This window comes from Excalfactoria chinensis, chromosome Z, assembly GCF_039878825.1.
Source record: "Excalfactoria chinensis isolate bCotChi1 chromosome Z, bCotChi1.hap2, whole genome shotgun sequence".
NCBI lineage: Eukaryota > Metazoa > Chordata > Aves > Galliformes > Phasianidae > Excalfactoria > Excalfactoria chinensis.
Genome location: NC_092857.1, coordinates 1,072,699 through 1,092,197, shown reverse-complemented (window position 1 = coordinate 1,092,197; position 19,499 = coordinate 1,072,699). Strand labels below are relative to the sequence as shown.

The window sequence follows — 19,499 nt, the reverse complement described above, 5'->3', positions numbered from 1 at the left end:
CCCACCAAGAGGTAAAGCACTGTATTACAGGGTAAACTAAATAACTCATGCCTGAGCTCGCTGAGGAAGTAAAAACTGGAGCAGATCTTTTAGAAGATGCTAGGTGCCTCCTAGAAGAAACTCTTGACTTGTTTCAACAAAGGTAAAGCACCTGTTTGAAGTATCACTTTAACTTGTTTGCCCCATCTTCACAGAGGCCTCTGCTTCCAAAAAAGACCATCCTCGTAGCATAAAAATGAGGAAAACTAAGAAAGATGCAATCACAATCTGCAGCGTTAGCCTCCAAGACAGCTGCAATCTGAACACCTCTTGGTCCTGGCACACCCTTTCAAATAACATGCTGATTTGCTGCCTACTGTACCTTATGAGCTCTCCCTTGCCCCCAAAGCCTGGCTGACCTCTTTCAAACAGAACAGAGGCTGGGCACTGTTTGGAAAACAGGAATTTTAGAATTTATCTCATCCACCTTTAACCAAGGATTTTCCCCAAACTTGACTTCAGTAACAGCCACTTTTGTACAGAAAGGCTGCTCTGCAGGTCCTCAGTTCCAACCTCACCTTAGAATACAAGGCTAAACAGACTCCTATTGCATGGCAGTAGGAAAGCCACAAGGAAAACCCACCAGACAGCCCTTTCACCTCAGAGAAATCAGTCTCAACCACACCAATAAATTACTTAGGAAACCTATTTCCCCCCCCCCCCCCTCCAAATACTCTGAATAAATTTATACGTCACTGGGAAAAAAATAAAAAATAAAAAAATTAGAAATTTATTAGCAAGTCATTTAGTTTAGTGCAATAGTATCACCACTACTAAGAACTCTTTTCTTCTCGAGAAGCTGTGAACACCCCAAAGACTCATAACCTACTCTGCATGTAATAGAGCACAGCTCTTACAGAATCTGCCTGGCCACAGAACATGGCCCCAGCATGCAGGAGCAGTTGCTTCAGACCAAACACAAGAGAGTGCCTTGCAAATCTGGACCTATTTCAGCATCATATAGATTGGGGGAGACATTGATCTTGAATCCACCGCCCCTTCTAAAAGACTTTGATATTAATTATTAACCATGTTTACAAGAATCTCGTTTTTCCTCTTCAGGTTAAAAGCAATTCAGCAGTGCATCCAGCATCTGGTCATGACTGCATCCTTATCTTCCTGCATGCTGGAGTTGGAAGCAAAATGGAAATGTAGGACAACCATCCAGCTGCATACCTTCAGGCTTCTTAGGCTGTTAAGGACTCACCTGCTTCACAGCTTCTGTTGTTTTTATTTTATTAAACTGCTTTGGTCAACCATCAGCCAGAGTTCTGCAGTGTTCCCAGCCTCTCCTTTCACATACACAAACACCTGCCATCAAAGCACAAAGGTATCTCAAACACAACTACAGCTTGCAAGCTTAACTCCAGGTAGCCTGTACTGTTGAACTTGCAGCAAGCTTGTCACACCCTCTAAGCCTTCTGTTCAAATAATGTTACTGCAGTAGTTACAGTTCCACTAAATCTCCTGCCCAACTAGAAATGTTTGTATTTCACTAATCCAGCCAGTAAAGCCAGCTTAGAGCAAAGCAGTTCCCCTTTCCACAACTATCCCTCACATAGTTGTCAGGCTGAACCTGCAGATAGCCTGCAAATAAAAGTTATACACACATACAGAGACACAAATATCAACATACACACAGACATTCAAATGAGACATTCAAACATCCCATATAATCCTAGAATAAAACGTCCTGGAAGCAGAAGATGTTACCAGAAGGTATTATTTAGCTCCAATATTTGAAGTCTGCGACCCACACAGAAAATTTAATTCACTCATAGTCATTCATATTCCAGCAGTATTTGCAATCCAGCACTCCGTGGACTAAGTATCATACACAACATTCATCTGCAAAACTGAAGAGCAGAGATGGCACCCACAAGTAACAAAGTCCAAACAGTTACACCTCAAAGATGACCTCCACTGAAGGCATCAAGTTTAACCTTCAAAATCTGCAAACTCATCCTTACTGGGCATTTCCTAATCTCCACGACAACCTCAGTGAGTCCAGGATGTTTCTTAGTGAGCAGCCTGAAAAGCCAATGGCAATGGACACTGAAAACCTGAAGCAGAAGCACAACCCTTGAGTTTGCTCTTCTAAGAAATGATAGCACCTGATTCTTCCACTGCCTGCTGCCACAAGTACCTCAAGGGTCCCCACGTCTCAATGTGCCAGGCAGCTGCTGCCAGGGGGAAACTTGTTTGGTAACACACACCCAAAGCTTCAAATGGACTGACAGGTCTCAAATCGATGTTGATGCTGTAAACATGAATTCCAGCAGATAAACTGCAGTTACTCTTACCAGTATAACCTACTGTTTTCTGCTCACTCCTAGGAAAAGAGAAACCTAGCAAGCAGAAAGTAACCTTGACAATTCAGTTTACAAATTAGTTCTCCAAAGTATTTATTATCTGAAAGCAAGAGACAGCAAGCGACAAAGCTCCCTTCACCCAGGTGCTTCCACCCCTGCCTGATGCATTATGTGCTCACTGTATCACTCAGGAACAGGTTGGGGGAGGAATCCCTGCTACATGAGATTAGTGATGCACAAGCACACCATAATGAGAACTTGTGCCCCTAATAGCAACTGCAAAATAATAATAATGATAAAAGAGCGGAGATGCATCAGCCATACCTCAACGCCTTCCAAGGGATAAATGCCATCAAACCACTGCTATCAACGCTTCCCCTACCTGAGTTCCCCAAGAAACTGCTTCTGCTCATGTTCTTTCCCACAGTAATGACTCATGGTTGCTCCCACAGCTTTCCTACACCCACATGGGACTGTTCCTTTCCCTAATCCCAGGCAGAGTTGCCCAGATATCAGCCACTCTCCATTTCTCCTCTACCCACTCCTTTTCAGACCCCAAAACATCCTCAGTTCTGATCTCAAAGAACTGTTAAGATTACTCATCTGAGCTGTCTGCTGTTTTCTCCCGTAGACAAACAAACACAGCATCCTTTTTGTTCCTCCTGTTCTGCAGCTCACCCAAGTGTCCATGCTCTTCTGCAGCAGCAGTCTGAAGCAGGCAGCTCTGCTGTGATATGATGTGGTCATAACATGCCACAATGAAGCTGAGGAGTCCTGCACAGCAGCAGAAGCAATGCATCCTGATGGATTTGCTGCCAGCAGAGTATTGCCCTCACAGGGGAGCAGCTGAAAGCTGAGGACAACACTACTCCTTCTGCTCCAGTTCATCTTCTACATGTGATTTCTGTGGGAGTCAGTCTCCATATTCCAAGGAGCACAAGCTGCTCCTTCCCATCCCACCTCCAGGACAGCCCTTCTGCTCACAGCTAGACAAGAGATCCCTGGGGATCTTACTTAGGTAGAATATCTCAGGTACAAGAAACTGAATGTTTCTTTTAACACAACATTCTGGGAATGAGGTGCAAAAAAAAAGGAAAACGTACACTCTGTAAGTGACACAGAGATGCATGGCTTATGTAATTTCTCAGTGCCATCTCAAGAACCTACAACCCTTTTTTTATAATACAGAAGCACCAGCTAGCAGGACCTGTAGCTCTTGATCAAAAAAATGACACTGAATGACACAAAACCTAAGTTTGTGTCAAGCTAAGAAAGCTGAAATCAGCACTCAGAGGGAAAAGACAGAAGAAAACAGGGTCTAAAGAAGCATTCACAAAGTCACACTATGGCACTGGGCAGCAAGGAGTAAATATATGTCTGTGCACATGATGCATGTTCTAAGGCAGCATGCCCTTCCACCACTGCTTTCAAGACCCATAGTCAAAACTATCCTATTTCCAAGCACCAGCCCTTGTATTAGCATTCATTCATTCACATTATTTGCCTTCTCTCCCCTCAGTCAGTGCTATGTCACAGGAGGCAAAAAGAGCAGGCAGGAACTTAGAAGGAATTCTACTGACAGGACGCTGAGTCAGACAAACACCTTTTGTTACACACCTTTTGTTACGAAGGCGATGAAACATCAGAACTTTCCTCCACCCTGTAAAGGTAAACAGGCACCGACAGGATCTCCAACAGCCAGGAATAAGCTTTATTACAAGAGAAAAGAGAAAGCTACAGCTTTCCGAAGCACAGTTAAACAGCCTTAGGCTGCCATGATGTCTCTCCCAATCCATCTACCTTTTACTTTTCATAAGGGGTGAGTGCAAATGAAGCCTGTTGGCAAGCAATTACTAACAGGTACAATAGGCTTCCCACTGCAGAGAACACACTTGGAAGAAATAGCCATCCCCTTTGACAATGGTTCTTCAACGACCAAGCAGAATGTCTTGCTTTTAGTACATCCTTTGCACAAAAAGACACGTGACTTAATAACTCTGCAAGCCCAACTGTCAGCCATTAGCGCACTAAGAACAGCCTGGGATCTTCCTTTTCATCTGATAACCTCATTGGAAGCATCAAAGCCATCCATCTTCCAGACTCACTTGCACTATATACTTTCCTACTGAATTTAACTCAGACTGCCAAGTGCTGGGAAGAGCAGGAAGGGGCTGACAGCTGCTCCAGCTGTGTGCTGCGTGGATTCCAGCCCACAGAGAGCACAAAGTAACGCCTTCCTCAGCTCTCTGCAATCCAAGCAGCAGTGACATGTTTTAACTTAAAATTTAATTTAAAATTAGGCATTACGCTACACAGTGGCTTTCAACATTAGACTCAACGACCCAGGAGATCCTGTCTGAACCCCTGAGCATTCAAGAAGTGCCCAATACAGGGAAGAGTAGTGCTGTACCTCCATAGATCATGGAACGGTCTGAGTCGGAAGGACCCCCTAAAGGCCCTCAGGTCCCACTCTGTGCAGTGCACAGGGACACCCACAGCTCCATCAGTGCTCACAGCCCACCCAGCCTGACCTGCAGGGATGAGGCACCACCACCTCTCTGTGCAGCCTGTGCCGGGGCCTCACCGCCCTCTGCCTAAAGAATTTCTTCTTTATATCCTATCTAAATCTCCCTTCTTTTAGTTTGAAACCATTTCCCCTCGTCCTACCACCACAGACCCTGATAATCAGCCTGTGTCCTTCTTTCTTATTCTTCCACTTTCCTTCCTCTTTTGATGCTAACAGGTTGATCTCAGATCTCTCTGGAACCTTCTTATCTCCAGGCTGAACAAACACGCTGGCAAGGTGTTAGACCTGCAGCAAGGCACCTCATCCCTCAGCACATGCAATGAAAGAAGTCAAACGAAGACAAGAACTGGTATCAATGAAAGCATGCTTCAAAATCTTGAAAAATTTAGCACTCTTAGTAAATACCACCTTTAGAAATAAAACGTGGGAAATAACCAGGAAGTTGAGTGATACTGAGAAAACACTGCATAAGGTGAACTGCTTTCGCCTCTCTGAACACTGCCAAAAGCAGGAAGGACAACACAACCCTCAGTTTCCTCATGAGAACCATAGAGCCATTAAGGTTGGAAAACATCTCCAAGGTCCCCAACCCTGCACTGATCAGGTGCCACATCTCCACGGGTTCTGAGAGCCCCAAGGGATGGGATCTCCCCACCTCAATTTGCCAGCGCATCGCCTCCACTCTCTGGAGGACTTTCCCCTGATACCCAACCTGACCGTCCCGTGGTGCAACACGACCACATCCCCCACTGCTGTCACTCGGTCTCAGAGCCCGACCCCCGCCTCCAGGAGCTGTAGGGAACGATGAGGTCTCCCCCGACCCACCTCTTCTCCACGATAACCCACCCCACCTTGCTGACACCCATCGCTACCACAGTAAGAAACGCGTGTGCAAGCCCCTCTCTTTGTTTTCAGCTGCACCTGCACAGAACACCCTGGGGACCTCGGTCGGCTCCTCTGAAGGCGGTGACAACCCTCGGGACGGGAAGTCACACCGCCCCAGCCCGGAGCGGCACAACCCCGCGGCCTGTCGCGGCGCTGCACGCCGCCCTCACTGACAGCAGCGGAGCGAACCGAGCCGGCCTCCCCACACCCCTCCGCCACAGCGTGCCCCGGGCCCGGAGGCTTTAACACCCAGCCGAGCTCCGGGCTCCGCCCCTCGTTGAGGCCCGGGAGCGTTACCCGCTGCGCTCGGCCGCGCTTACCGTGTGAGGAACCGCCGCTCCAATGGCTGCAACGGACACGCACCCACCGCCCGCCGCCCCCCGCCTCGCGCAGGCGCACTCACGCCGCTGCCGCCCGCCTGCGGCCTTCCACGTCGCCGGCACTGCGGAGCTGCGCATGCGCTAAGCTCCAGGCCGCGCGGCAGGCCGGGAAGCGTAGTCAGCCCTGAGAGAGGACCGCGGCCTTGCAGCCCTGCCGCGGCGGCTTCTTTCTTCCATCCGCTTTTTAACGTCATTTTTGCTCTTTTTGTCGTTTATTCACAACTCGACAGGATCACGGACCTCACCTCGGAAAAGGTGAGCGCTTCTTGTCCTGCTCACGGCTGTGAGAGGCGGACGTATCGCACAGCACATACCTGCGGGGGCTTACAGTCCAAGGGTAACACAAGAGCTGATGAAGCAAGGCAATATTCACCCCCTGACAGTGTCTGGTTAAGGGAGATTGAACAGCATTATGTCTTACGTCATAAACCCTGTGATTAAAAGGAACTCGTCATGGTTGGAGTTATTACAGAGATAACAACAGGGATCCAGCTGTAAGACAGCGATCTGTTAAATAAAGTCCTGCTTTATTGTAACTCAAATTACACAAGCATGTTGAAAGAGATTTCAGCCTAATGTGTTATTTTTTCTCTTAAAGATAGACACGTATCATTTGAAACCACTGCAACAGAACATAAAGCAGCAATGCTCTCGCGTCATGCCCTTGTCGATCCTTTTCAGGAAAGTAGAATGTTAAAGGAAAAAACAAATGACTGAAAAATACCAAATCAAGACCTTCCATCCCCATTAAGCTAAGTTAACTTTGCACACAGCATTCCTCCTTTAACTCATCTACAAATGTCACAGGCAGGCTCTACTCTTCATACTTTAGACCATGATGTTTTTATTGTCACAATGTAATTTGCTAGTTCTTCAACTAGGCCAAAGTTACAGTTTTCCAGTGGAAGCCTGAAGTATTGCACTCACAGCCAGCAGAACTAAGAAGCAACACATGTAGCTAGACTTATCCACAAACTATTTAACCTAATTTCTAATCATGTCAATCAGATGATAGATGCAAAGCGGCTCCAGCGAGGAAAATTAAGAATAACTTAATGCAGTTTTCAAACATTTCATTTAAGAAATTTGCTAGCTGCCATTTTAGCGGCAAAAGAGATCCTCTCCTGTAAGTGGCGAAGGGTTTTATTCAGCTGAAATGTGCAAAGAACAAAGTCTCTGTGTGAGAAAAAGCAATCCCCATTTCATGTCGGGCACAAGGGAATGAAATCCGTAGGAATGAATTCCTCTAATCTGCTTTCTTGTCAGACACTGCTGTTGATCCTTTTGCAGCAATTCCATTTGCAACCCCATTGCTTTCAAACTGCAAATAAAAGACAACACCTTTAAAATGAGATGTCACAAATGATCTTTATACCCAGGACAATAATATTTGGTGATGAAAATCACTTTTGTAAGCACAGCCAGCGAAGACTCACACAGAATCTGCCCTAAGAACCAACGTGATGGAATTTCTTTATTTACATGCAATTATTTGGGGTGGAGGATGAGGACAAAGCTCTCAAAAGCTCTGCTTTTTGTTAGAAAAGATACGCTATAAATGCACGATTTCAACACATGCAATACTTTGTCCCATTGTGAGTGGCAAAGCTAGCAGAATAGCTACTTTTTATAACGTTTCATGCATCAGGTATGACTTATTAGTCACTTCACTTCCAAAAGAACAGCCAGAGTACTGTCTTCAAGCTTTTTCAGAACACAAGTGCAATTCCTGTCCTTTCAAAGCCTCACAGAAGCTGACTGGGAGAAACTGCTATTTCCAACCAGCCCAGTACTGATAGCTCCCCTTCAGAAGTAAATAGCCACAAAAGCTTCTGTGAAAACACCCAGCTTGGGTGGTGCCCAATGCTGCTCTATCTAGAGATTCCCTCACTACTAAACGTATTAATCTTACCTTGTAAGATCCAGAGTCATCCCCCTTATCTCTCTGTACGGCTGAAGGTGCCTGTGGATCTCCAGCACCACCCCCTTGGCCTTGTTTGGTGGCTGTTTCTTGCACAGCTCTCTTGGACCACACACGCTTAATGAAAGGAGCAATAACTGGATAGATGTAGGGCTCAAGGAATTTCTTGTAGACCCAGAGAAGAACTGGAATGACAATACAAGGGATGCACACCATGGCTTCTTCTTCTACAGCAAAGCTGAAAAGTAAAAGAAGAAAAGTTGACAGTTTTTGTATGTCTCTGGTTAGAAAACAAGAAAAAGAAAGACTTAAGAAAGGGCTGCAGTTAATGTTTAAAGTATCTCTTAAAGGCAGATTTTTAAAGTCCCAAAATGCTGATGTTATTCCCTAAGCTAAGAGCAGCTGCACGCTCCAATGCTAGCAAGCCCTCAGGCACAATAAGAGCAACACTCTGGGCAGTTGGGTAGTAATCTTTGCTCTTTTTTGTTCATTTATCACCCCCACAGTTCAAAGTCAGAAAAACGCATTCAAAAAATCAAACCTCTTGCTTAAATTAAAAAAATATGTATTAAAAAATAAATGAAAACAATCAGGACCTGAGGAGATTATGTGCTGCTTTCTTCCATCCGCACTAAACTGAAACTCACTTAACCTCGCACCAATTCAGTACAATTTGCCAAACTATCAGAAAACCGAGAACCCCTTTTCTCCCAAATCCTGTATTTTCAGAAGTGATTTTCAAATATAGCCCATAGTCCACAATGGGCAAAGCAGAAAACCAAGAACCAAAGTGCAAGGGCAGAAAGGTGCTACTGGGAGAGGAACTGCTTTAAGTAGAACCAGAACTGAGGTACCACGTAACGCTACGCTCTGCTGCACAGTGCAACTTTGCCCTTCACGTTTCTCTTTCTTGGCTGCCAACAGCTGATATTTATATTTAATTAACCCTTACATTAAAACGCAGAACAAAAGACAGTTCTGCCCTCTTCCAGCATAACGGTACAGGAGCTGATGGCCAGATAGGAATCTTACACTGGAAGAATACACGTGAGGCAACCCACTAAAGCCATCTGAAAAGGCTTATGCACTCAGTGCCCGACTTCCTAGATATCAAATCTTCTGAGGAACCCTTAGGAATTATCCACCTGCTGGAGGACGACAACAGGCCGCCTTCCTGAGACAGCACCGAGTGTCTGTGCAGCCGTTTTGCACGCAGACAAATGGCAGCTCTGTCAGATGCAGAAGAAAGCCATGGGAACTAAAACAGCAGCTCTAAAATACCTGAACGTCCTTCCAAAGTTTATCCTGTGCTTTCGTGATGCCTTGTTGCCCCTGGCTGGGAAGCAATTCGTTTTTTAGGAAAAAACACCCAAGTGGCAAAGAGTGCAATTCTAATAGCAAGCTTACTGCTCTGACAGATACGCTTTTCTTTGTCTCTAAGCCGCCCAAATGGGAGTCAGTGAAGAGAACGAGCGTGACATGGCGCATTTAAACGCATTCGAACTTGGCCTCTCACTTTTAACTCCGTTATTACTGATCTATTCTCATGAAAACAAAGCAAACCAACAAGGAAGACGCACCAACAAGAGGTTTATTTCCCGTAAAGAAAAAGAACAACCTGCTCCAGGACTCGCACAACGCAGTTACCGGCCCTCAGACCAGAAGGTTCCTACGAGCTGCCCGGCTCCGGTAAAGCGCCGAATGGCCGCCGGCTGCGTTCTCCCTCTACGCAGCAGAACAAGCCAAGCTCGGCTGTAACGAGCGCTGAGACAAACAACTCCCCCCTCCGGCACGTGGAGGGCCGAGGGGCCGCCAAAGAACGGCCGCTGTGGGCTCCGCCTGGGCCGGGCCGGCAGCGAAACGCCGAGCGGACACCGCGCTTACCTCACCGCCCTGCTCCGACCGCACCGGAAGTAACCCACCCCCTTACTTCCGGCGGATGCGCGTGATTGCTCCACCCAATCAGAGGCGGGGTGAGCGTCACGTGGCCCTAGCGCGCGGAAGTGACGCAACGCGTTGCAGTAGGCCGGGGCGGGACTCCCAGCGTCATGGCGGCCGAACGCTCCGCCATGCCAGCTCGGCGAGGAGCCACCGAGCAGCGCCACATCCCGCAGCCATCACAAGCACACAGCGGGCATTTAATTTCCCGATTTTATTTATGTACAAGCTGCTGTCTCCGATTTACTCCCGAGCCATCAGCTTTTGCTTCTTCAGCTTCTTCTGGGATATCTGCAAGACAAAAGAAACACGGCGGTGAGGGCCCACCTTCCCACATCGACACAGCCCTAAAGGCGCAAAGAACACCTTTTTTTTTTGCTTTTTTTCTACCTTTTTCTTTTGAGCAACTTCTTCTTCTGGCTTGGGGACGATCTGCTCCTTCTCGGTGAGGATCATCTCGATGTGGCAGGGGGAGCTCATGTAGGGGTTGATCCTGCCGTGAGCTCTGTAGGTGCGACGGCGCATCTTGGGAGCCTTGTTCACCTGGATGTGCTCGATCACCAGAGAGTCCACATCCAGACCCTGGGAGGGGGATAAAACACACGGTAATGATCGGTGTAGGCCATGTCACCCAGCAAGGACAAGCTGAAACCCAAGCAGAATCCCCCCCCCTGCACGTCGCAATGAAGCTGCATCACACTGATGGCTCAGGAAAAACAGCTGTTATTTCATGGTTATTCCAAAGGTGTCCTAAGATAAGTCATCACCGCCATCAGGGTTGACAAGTAAAAGCATCACTGCTGCGTGCTTTATGTTACCAGCTGACCCTGAATCTACTGATCTTGTTTTCTGTGGATTTTAAGAGATGAAACGCTTAGAAAAAGCATTTGTCAGATAACTGTGCGTGTAATACCTGAGAAAAACCACCGCTCACGCTGTAATTAAACACAGCACAATTCAAACAATCAAAGTGTCCATGCCACGCTTTCAGCTCCAGAGCAGATCCTCATTTGGGATGTTTGAGCCGCTGAGCTCAGCAGCACAGTGTCACAAGAGCAGGTTTCAGTGAGTCCCAGCACCCAGCCTACCTTGAGCTCAGCATTGCTCTCCGCGTTTTTGAGCATGTGCAGCAAGAATTCTGCGCTCTTCTTGGGCCAACGTCCCTGCGTCCAGCCCCACTGCTTGGCCTGTGAGAGAAACAGCTCTGTTTTGGTGCTGGTACCGGACCCATCCGTGCCAATAACTTCCCATCGCGCGCCCTTTTAGTAAGATTGCTCAGAATACAAGTTTCTTTTCACAGTGAATCCAAAGGTGTCCTAAGAAAGTCATCATAGCAATCTCAACCGACAGATTATCACCCATAACTGATCCTCCCCACACAGTCCGAATGTCTCCTTTTCTCTCTACTGTGAGGTAGTGCACCCTAAGCACCCATCCCATGTCTTCCTATCTCCATCCTCACCTGGGCACATCGACCAACTCCTCCGTTGTAGCGACGGAAGGGAACACACTGCTTCTTCAGGGTCACATCCTTCAGGTACTTGGTGGCCTTGCGGATGTGCATGCCCTTGATGGCCTGGGCAGTCTCACGAGTGTTCTAAAACACACAGCAATAGTTCCTTTTAATGCTTCCTCCCGAATTAGTTGTGACAAGACAAGGAGAAATGGTTTCATGCTAGAACAGACGAGAGTTAGACTGGATATAAGAAAAAAGTCCTTTAGAATAAAGGTAGTGAAGCACCAACACAGGCTGCCCAGAGCTGGTGGGTGCATTCTTATTGCAGGTGCCCCTGTTTGATCACATGGCCATTAATATCCCTTTCGATTCAAACCATTGTAAGATTCTATTACTTAAAACCACTTGTCAAGAGGGACAAGGCATCCCTCTTTCTTGGGGCAACCACCTTTCCTTTGACATTTTCCTTTCTGCATTTCAGAAATGTCCAATTTCAGCCCAAAAGAAGCACTCAAGACTAAAAAACCCATAAAGGAAAGTAACTGACAATCTTTTTCCTTGCTATCCACAATTCTTAGCCTGATCCCTATTACTGAACTTACAGCTAGCTCCACCATCACCCTCCTTGTTTTTCACACCATGACTACAGCTTCTCAATCAGAAACCTGAGTGCTTATATTTATCACTGCTCCCTTTTTGGCCACTGCTCCAAAAAACAGGAGCCTGGGCGATCGACGCCTGTTCAACTGTCTGAAAACAGAAAGCTCTCACAAGAGCACAAGCTATACATACAAGCTAGAAAACCTAATGCTTATATAAGGGAATTAAGAAGAAGTAGCAGGGATAAAGTATCAGTGCTTCAGGTACTCTGTGTTCAGCATGCTACTAGAAGAAAGAGCAAAGCGAAATCAACCAAACTGCTTTTCACCTCCATGAGGTAACACTGATGTGGAGTTACATGCAGGCCATAACCTACGTCATCACCCTATTTAGTAAAAGCCATTTGCTTCAGAAATAAGCACTTGGTGTCATGCCCACACCACGTACCTTGAAGTGCACGCGCAGGTTGGAGCCCCTGGACTTGCATGCTGCGAAGGGAAAAGGTAAAAGGCATGAGATGCTCGCCCTGCCGCAGCCCTATGGGAAGGTACGGGTAGACGTGGCACAGCACTCACACTTGGTGGGGTTCTCCGGATCCAGCGAGTAGCGCACCATCTTTGGAGCTCAGCTGCAAGAAGAAGCGACAAACACGGTTAATGCAGGCATTAGGCGGAGCTGCGTTCGTCCCGGCCGGGCACAACCCCGAGGAGCTGCTCAGAGGTTACGTTTCTTTTCACAGCTCAATTCAAAGGTGTCCTAAGAGAGTCATCATCGCAGCCACGGCCTGCGGCGGCGCGGCGGGGCGGCCCCACGGCCCTCTGCGGCCTCATCCCTCCCACCCGCCATCGCCAACCCCGCCGATACCGAAGGCACGGACCGACCCCGCGCCCCTCCATGCCTCCCCGTGGCATCCCGCGGCGGGATGGGGCGGGATGGACGCGGATTGCAGCAGCCCCCGCCCGCCACAACTGCTCACCTCGGCGCGGTAGCGGAAGAGGAAGGGCGAGACCGGGAGAGGGCGGGGAGTGCCTGAGCTCTCGCGAGAGTTCAGGGGAGGCGGGACTGACGGGGGTGAGGGAGGGGATGTAGGTTGGGGCCGCGTCCGGCCTGGCCTTGAGCGCCTGCGGGGATGGGGCGCCCGCAGCCTCCTTGGGCAGCATGATCAGTGCGTCAGCAGCCTCCACATGAAAAACTCCCTCCTAAGATCCAACCTGAACCTGACCTGTCTCAGTTTAAATCCATTCTCCCTTGTCCTGTCGCTCGCAAACAGCCGCCCCCCCTCCTGTCTATACGCTCCCTTCAGGTACTAGAAGGCCGCAATGAGGTCTCCCCACAGCTTTCTCCTCTCCGAGCTCAACAGCTCCATCAACCTTCCCTCCATGCTGGGAACCCTCAGCCGAAGGCCAGCGCTGTTTGCAGGGCCGTGAAGCCAGCAGCAAGTCCGAATGCTGCAGCTAGGGGGCAATCCAGGACGGGGATAAGAGAGGAAGAACACGCGGGACACAAGAGATGCTTCTTTATTTCTCACCAGAGGTAGCTGTGTTAAAAATAGGTGTGTCAGAGGTTCGCTTCTTAATAGGAAAGATGTTCGTCATTTCAGGCTGCTTTTGAAACCAGAACTGCTTGGGAAATTTGGCTTGAAATATCTTCTGAAGGCGGTAACCAGTTACAGCAGAACGACCAGCATGAAAAGCATGGGTGGGAAAAAGGAAAACACCTTCTGCATGGCCATTAGCCTGTGTGCAGGCATCTCCTGGTCAGAGGAGGGTCCAGATCTGCATGTAGAGGAGGCAGAGCAGAGCAAGAACTACTGCCCGTGTCAATGACTGCTGGGCTATTTCTGGATCGCTTGTTTGGTGCTAATAAACCCCAAAGCTTTGAAGCTAGGATTTCACCCAGATGGGAAGAGGAAAATATTTGAGCTATCGCAAATATTTACATGGATGGAAACTGTAGAGCTGTGATTGTAACTGCAGCTCTCCATTCACCTGCCTTAAAAGGTGCCTTTCCCTTTGCTGTCAAGGGAAAGCTTTCTGCGTGTCTCCAAGCAACTTGTCAAGCACCAGCCTGCAAGCAAGGAAACCTTGCAGCACTGCTGGGATGTGTTAGGATATTAGTCCTTCATTTTATACATGAGGGTCGTGTGGGGAAGGGAGGGAGGGAGGGAGGGAGGGAGGGAGGGAGGGAGGGAGATCTAATAGCCCATGCTCTCAAGAGCACGCTTGCTTTTGGTGTGGAATGATTTTCACCAATTAGCACTTCCATCATCATGCATGGGATCAGAAGCTGCTCAGCACCTCAGTGCACACAGTAACGGTGGTAATGTGACGAAGGATCTGCACTGTCAAAACACTCATAACATTCCTCAGCGGTGCGTTACTGGAGAAAAATAAACAGACAGACACAAAAAGTGTCCTCTCTGGGGTCCCGTGCCTTTGAGGAGCAATACAAATGAAAGAAATATAGAGAGATTAGTTCCAACACTTTCTTGCTGATTTAGTTTCCTGTGGAATAGGAATGGTAATATTTCCAAGTCGCCAGAAGTAATCAAAGTGAGCAAAAGTTAAGCACTTAAGTCCAAAATCATGTTCCTTGAAACTCCTGAATTGGGGACAGCTGTCTCCTAATCCTCCTGGAATTGAAACCCAATAGGATTTAACCTTAAACTCCCCTGGTGCCATCTCTCTTAGCTCTCCTGTCTATACCACACAGCCCAGAGGACTCAGCCTTGCTCAGGAGTTGTTCAGTGCACAGATCCAACTGTTCCTCTACTTTGTGCTTTGGAAGCATTCCACCAGGAAGGGTGGCTGCAGAGAGAAGTAGGGTCCAGCAGCTTAACCATGGCACAGCAGACAGGGAGCACTTCCAGGATGTGAAGGACCCAGACTGGGTTCAAAGCATGTCCTAACCATGAGGCCATTCCGTGGCACAGATGCTCCCTCCCGTCCCACTGCAGGTCTTCAGCAATGTGGTGTGTTGGCTTCACACCTTCTGTCGGGCACCCACTGACCTGTCATGGAGCAGCCAGCAGAGAGCACGTGGATACAGCAGTGCAACATCATAGAAGTCCCACTGTGGATACAGCTGTGAATGAAGAAGCAGCTTTATCAGCCCTACAGGAACCACCGAGCCAAATGCCATCCTCAGCAGCAGCCACTCACCTCCCATGACAGACACATCCCTCCTGGCCAAAGGGAGAGGTGAGCACCAAGACTGGCAGAGTTGGAGCCAGAGGCATGGCACTGCTGTGCCAAACAGATTGCTTCGAGTCATAGGGGCACACCAAATTATCAGACAGGGCAGGTAGAGGCTGTGCTAACAGCCCTGTGACAGATAGCTCCATTGGGGCTGATTGGTTGAGCTTAACTCCATCTTACTAAAACCCACCATGCGTCCCTGTGCTGTAAGAGGGTTTTCTGACCTGTTCTTTGCACAGGAAGGGAAGCTAATTCCTCAGACATGTAACTTTCTTGGCATTTCTTTTACAGCTGCAGTTTTTGGAGTCCAAGGGTCATGTGGGGATATTAGCTGTCATTCACAAAATTACGTACAAATGTGTTGCTTGCCCTAATGGTTAAGCAGAAAAAAGCTGAAGACAAAATTGAAAGCAGCCTGAATACTGGAGCTGGAGACATGGAAAGCTTTCCAGTCTTTCTCAGCTGCCTGCACTTTTTTCCTCCTGGCCAGCCCCTGTGTAAAGAGTTTCCTCCTCCCATCTCACCTATATCTCCCCTCTTGGAGTTTTAAACCATTCTGCCTTGTCATATCACTATCAGACTGCATAAAAATGTCCAGGACATTTTCTTACCCAGGAGCAAGAGCTGTGGGCCTGTAAATGGAGGAAAATGCATCTCCACAACGTGGCCTGACCACCATCAGCAGGACAGCACCTTGCAGGTCTTAGGTCCTGCAGCATTCATGGTGTCCATCTTGACTGTGGATGTCAGTCTCAAAGATCTCAAAGAAGAGGTGCTTCCATGGGAGGCCAAATGTTCCTTAAGCAGACACCTCTTTAAAAGGACAGCTCAGCTGCACCGTACGCTTATTTCTGCTGTGTATACACCATGCCATGCCCAGGGCTGAGAAAACAGTGGAGGGAGCACAGGGTTATGACAGCAGAGTGCCTGTCCCCACCGTCACTGCTGCTGAGGTGTGACGCACTGGGCTCTGTCCCTGTGCTGCTGGTGATGGGCCAGGAGTGTGGTCAAGACACACACAGCAATCAATGACTCTGTACCAATCAGTGACACTGTAATACTCAGCAATTGTTGGCCTATTGTCCCAGACCAATGAGTTCATCCACCCTTTGCAAGCCCAGAGAGGGGAATCACAAGGAAAGCAAACCCCGATGTGACGGAATAACCTTGTTGCTGAAGGTGGTGTTTGTTCAGTGCATCCTCTGCCAGCAAAGCGTTTACGCAGGTTGTCTGGGGGCTGTGACTGCTTGTTTTCGGCTTTAATTTAATATCCCTGGAATCAGCAGTATTGCCCACAGTCTGTGCCCAAAGTTAAGGCATGCATTAAAATAGGGAAAATTCTCTTTGAACATTAGATATTTTTATTTACTTCTTTATTTTTCTATGGGGATAGCAGAACACTGGAACAGGTTGCCCAGAGAGGCTGAGGAGCTTCCATCCTTGCAGATACACAATGAACAACTGGACCGTGTCCTGGCTGATGAGCTCTACCAGCCCTGCTTGGGCAGCGGAGCTCCTCTGGGCCATGCCCACTTCCAGCCTCAGCTTTCTGTGCTCTCTGAGTCCTGCTCATCACTTCTGAAGCTATGCGTTCTGTGTGGCCCCCAACTCCATCCACTCTAGCACCTCCTATCCACTCTTTGGTTACTTCTCCCAGTCCATATATTCTCTTCTGTTATCTGCTCATTCTGCTTCATTTGGAGCTCCTCTGGACCAGCTGACGGACCACAGCTGAGCCCGTTATTTCAGGCAGCACCAGGGCAGGCTCTGCCCTCCCAGGCATGACCCATATTTGTCACCCATCCCTGCAGCCTTCTCCATTCTGACCTATGGTGAGATCCACCCAAGCCCTTGGAGGGGAGCATGGATATTACCTCTGCAACAGTTTCAGACAGCAGACAGGCTCGTGCTCAGAGCTGCTGCCTTGAACTTCTATTTCTTTCTCCCCAGACACTGATAATGTCCTTAGCAACCCCTCCAGCATCCCCAGTTTTATCATGCTGATGTGTATTTCTGCATTCCTTCCTTCTCGTTCATATTGCCACAGACTTCCCAACTTTCTGCTCTGACAACAGCACTGTCTTCCTTCCTGCAACACTCAGTTATCCCCACTTTGATCCTAAATGTCACCTCTGAGTTCATCCCTCCCTCCTCAATCCCTCCCTCTGCCTCCCCCTCCTCTTTTCCACCAACCGTGCCATAAGCCCCCTCATTCACAGCCTTCCCTATCTGTCCATGCTCCCTAATCCCACAGCTGAACCGCCCTCCCCCTCTCCATCCTTTCCAAGTGGGTTTTTCTCCACAGCCTCATCACATGCTGCTGCTCGGGAAGGTCATATGATGGGTCGGAAGCACAGGGCAAGGCAGTGGCTGGCAGCCTGGGTTGCACACCTCAGTCCCACCACCCCGTGACTCAGCTGGGCTGGAGGCACAGCCCCTGTTTTGCCTATAGCATGACCTCGTCTATAGCATGACCTCGTCTGTCTGCTGGCCTTGGGCCTTGGTGGATATCAGCACCCTCTGTACATCACAGGCAGGAGCACAAAGACAAAGCATCACAGAGTGCCCTGAGCTTTTCTTAATTAATTACAGAGCCACTCATTCTTCCTAATAAGATCCACATGCTCCAGAAACATAATAAATGGGAGAAGTTGGGCAATTAGGAGTAAATGGCCGGAGGGGGAAGCAGAGCCCTGTGGCGAGCAGCACATGCAGGGACATCTCATTCATCCCTGTGTTCCTATTGCACATGGACATCTCATTCACCCCCTATTGCACATGCTGCAAATGTGTGGGTTAGGTGCTGTTTTAACCCTTCATTGATGAGTAATGCTGGGCTTGAGGATGGGTTCTCACAGCAAAATGTACAAGCTGAAGAAAAACAACGTGAATAATATTTTTTGCTATGAGAAGAAAGCAGGAGACACTACGTATCACTAGCTGAAGGTTTTTCCATCTCAGGCAGTGCTAAATGCTGCTGCCATCCAGGCTGCAAAAGGTTCGGAGGGGAAAAGCACAGCACTGGTGCTGTTTGCTGCTCTGCCCCAAAACCGTCACACTGCTTCTGCAAAACAAGAGATCGCGTGTGCAACCTTTTTTGTGGCTCACAGTACCAGCCATTCCCTTCCAAGTAGAAATCACAGAAAACACTGTCAAAAAATAAACCTCTCAAACATCAGGCGGGACCACAGACAGAGGGATAATGTGAAAGAAATCAGGGGTGTGCAACAGTGAAGGTGGGGTGCGAGTTAGCAGTAATGATGCTGAGAATGAAGGCTGTTTCTACCGGGCTTTGCAAAAGTAATAAACTGATTTGTTTACTAACTAGCCCCTTTTCTTTCTTGTAAGCACAGGGAAGCTTGGGGAACCTCTCTTTTGGTGGCTACGGGAGCATTAAGGCAGGTGTAGCACTGGGTGCTCAGCTCTGCAGGATGCCCTGAGCTATTCCTCCAACCCCCTGCCAAAAAGAGGACCTCATAAAGGAGCAAACATCTCCCTTGGCCACACACAGCCCCACTGCACTGCCAATGGGCATGGATCCAAAGCCAGCTCAAGCCCAAACACGCTTAGCATTCATATGGCTTGGATGGAAAATAAGTGCTTGGGAAAGGCATGAGAAGAGAGAAATTCCACCTAATTCCTGAAACCTAAATGATAGGATTGGTAAGGTTGGAAGAGACCACCAAGATCACCCTGTCCAACTCCAGCCCATCCTTGCTCAGTAAGCAGTACAAGTGACCAAGAAGAAGAGTTTGGCCATGGGGAAGTGCTGTCCAGGAGCAGGAATGGGGATGTGCTATGGGGAGGTGGTTAGAATCAGTGGGAATGTGCCATGGTGAAGTGTCTAGAATCAATGAGGAATGAATGGGGATGTGCCACAGAGAAGGACTGGGATCAGTGGGGTTGCGTCATGGGGAAGTATCTAGAATCAATGAGGAATCAATGGGGATGTGCCATGGGGGAGGGTCTGGGATAGATGGGAATGTGCTGTGGAGAGATGGCTAGAATCAGTGTGGTGTGCCATAGGGAAAGGCTGGGATCAAAGCCCCTCACAGCTCTAGGGGTGGCTGGAGGCAGGTACGAGCCGTTCCCAAACAGCTGGTAACATGAGCAAGACTTAGCTTCAAGGAGGAATGTGGGGATTTACTCCTCAAGGCCCACCGTGTCCGCCAGGACTGCAGCCCAAACTCTGCAGCCACAGAGCATGTGCTTGATAAGAACCCAGCAACAGATGCCAGCGGATT

At 48.5% G+C, this 19,499-nt stretch overlaps 3 protein-coding genes and 3 non-coding genes across 11 annotated transcripts in view; all 6 read right to left on the bottom strand.

Moving 5' to 3' along the window:
• The window catches only part of DYM (dymeclin), a 134,121-nt gene extending 127,952 nt beyond the window's left edge, over window positions 1-6,169 (bottom strand). For 2 of the 4 annotated variants that reach the window (XM_072359971.1, XM_072359973.1), the window contains exons 1-2: window positions 6,084-6,169; window positions 1,247-1,350 (exon numbers count right to left, since the gene is read on the bottom strand). The gene's annotated coding sequence lies outside the window, so the exon portion shown is untranslated. The remainder of the gene's footprint in view (window positions 1-1,246; window positions 1,351-6,083) is intronic. The other 2 variants (XM_072359970.1, XM_072359972.1) reach the window with 1 other exon arrangement.
• A 480-nt stretch (window positions 6,170-6,649) lies between these two features.
• CZH18orf32 (chromosome Z C18orf32 homolog) lies at window positions 6,650-8,296 on the bottom strand. Its single transcript, XM_072359593.1, has 2 exons — window positions 8,056-8,296; window positions 6,650-7,464 (listed from the first exon to the last, which is right to left on the bottom strand). Exons 1-2 carry the CDS (start codon window positions 8,278-8,280, stop codon window positions 7,390-7,392), a joined length of 300 nt encoding a protein of 99 aa, XP_072215694.1. The 5' UTR covers window positions 8,281-8,296; the 3' UTR covers window positions 6,650-7,389.
• A 1,901-nt stretch (window positions 8,297-10,197) lies between these two features.
• On the bottom strand, window positions 10,198-13,093 carry RPL17 (ribosomal protein L17). Of its 3 annotated transcripts, none has more exons than XM_072359696.1 (7): window positions 13,035-13,093; window positions 12,634-12,686; window positions 12,506-12,546; window positions 11,465-11,599; window positions 11,091-11,189; window positions 10,393-10,584; window positions 10,198-10,293 (listed from the first exon to the last, which is right to left on the bottom strand). In XM_072359696.1, exons 2-7 carry the CDS (start codon window positions 12,671-12,673, stop codon window positions 10,246-10,248), a joined length of 555 nt encoding a protein of 184 aa, XP_072215797.1. In that variant the 5' UTR covers window positions 12,674-12,686; window positions 13,035-13,093; the 3' UTR covers window positions 10,198-10,245. The 3 variants fall into 3 exon arrangements, with proteins under 3 accessions (XP_072215797.1, XP_072215796.1, XP_072215798.1); XM_072359695.1 differs by having other exon boundaries at window positions 12,923-13,042; XM_072359697.1 differs by having other exon boundaries at window positions 12,940-13,040.
• LOC140264684 (small nucleolar RNA SNORD58) lies at window positions 10,705-10,774 on the bottom strand. The gene has a single exon (XR_011906073.1). It is a non-coding gene; the product is annotated as a small nucleolar RNA SNORD58 (small nucleolar RNA).
• On the bottom strand, window positions 11,273-11,339 carry LOC140264682 (small nucleolar RNA SNORD58). Its single transcript, XR_011906071.1, has one exon. It is a non-coding gene; the product is annotated as a small nucleolar RNA SNORD58 (small nucleolar RNA).
• LOC140264683 (small nucleolar RNA SNORD58) lies at window positions 12,768-12,835 on the bottom strand. Its single transcript, XR_011906072.1, has one exon. It is a non-coding gene; the product is annotated as a small nucleolar RNA SNORD58 (small nucleolar RNA).
• Window positions 13,094-19,499: the final 6,406 nt, after the last annotated feature.

What these genes read in the sequence shown, in the direction of transcription:
- CZH18orf32 (XM_072359593.1), bottom strand. Translation starts at nt 8,280, where the DNA reads ATGGTGTGCATCCCTTGTATTGTCATTCCAGTTCTTCTCTGGGTCTAC. An exon ending in ATGACTCTGGATCTTACAAG is followed by an intron (nt 7,465 to 8,055) that starts GTAAGATTAATA and finishes TTTTATTTGCAG; the next exon opens with TTTGAAAGCAATGGGGTTGC.
- RPL17 (XM_072359696.1), bottom strand. Translation starts at nt 12,673, where the DNA reads ATGGTGCGCTACTCGCTGGATCCGGAGAACCCCACCAAGT. An exon ending in GAGTTGGTCGATGTGCCCAG is followed by an intron (nt 11,190 to 11,464) that starts GTGAGGATGGAG and finishes TTTCTCTCACAG; the next exon opens with GCCAAGCAGTGGGGCTGGAC. An exon ending in AGAGCAATGCTGAGCTCAAG is followed by an intron (nt 10,585 to 11,090) that starts GTAGGCTGGGTG and finishes TCCCCCTCCCAG; the next exon opens with GGTCTGGATGTGGACTCTCT.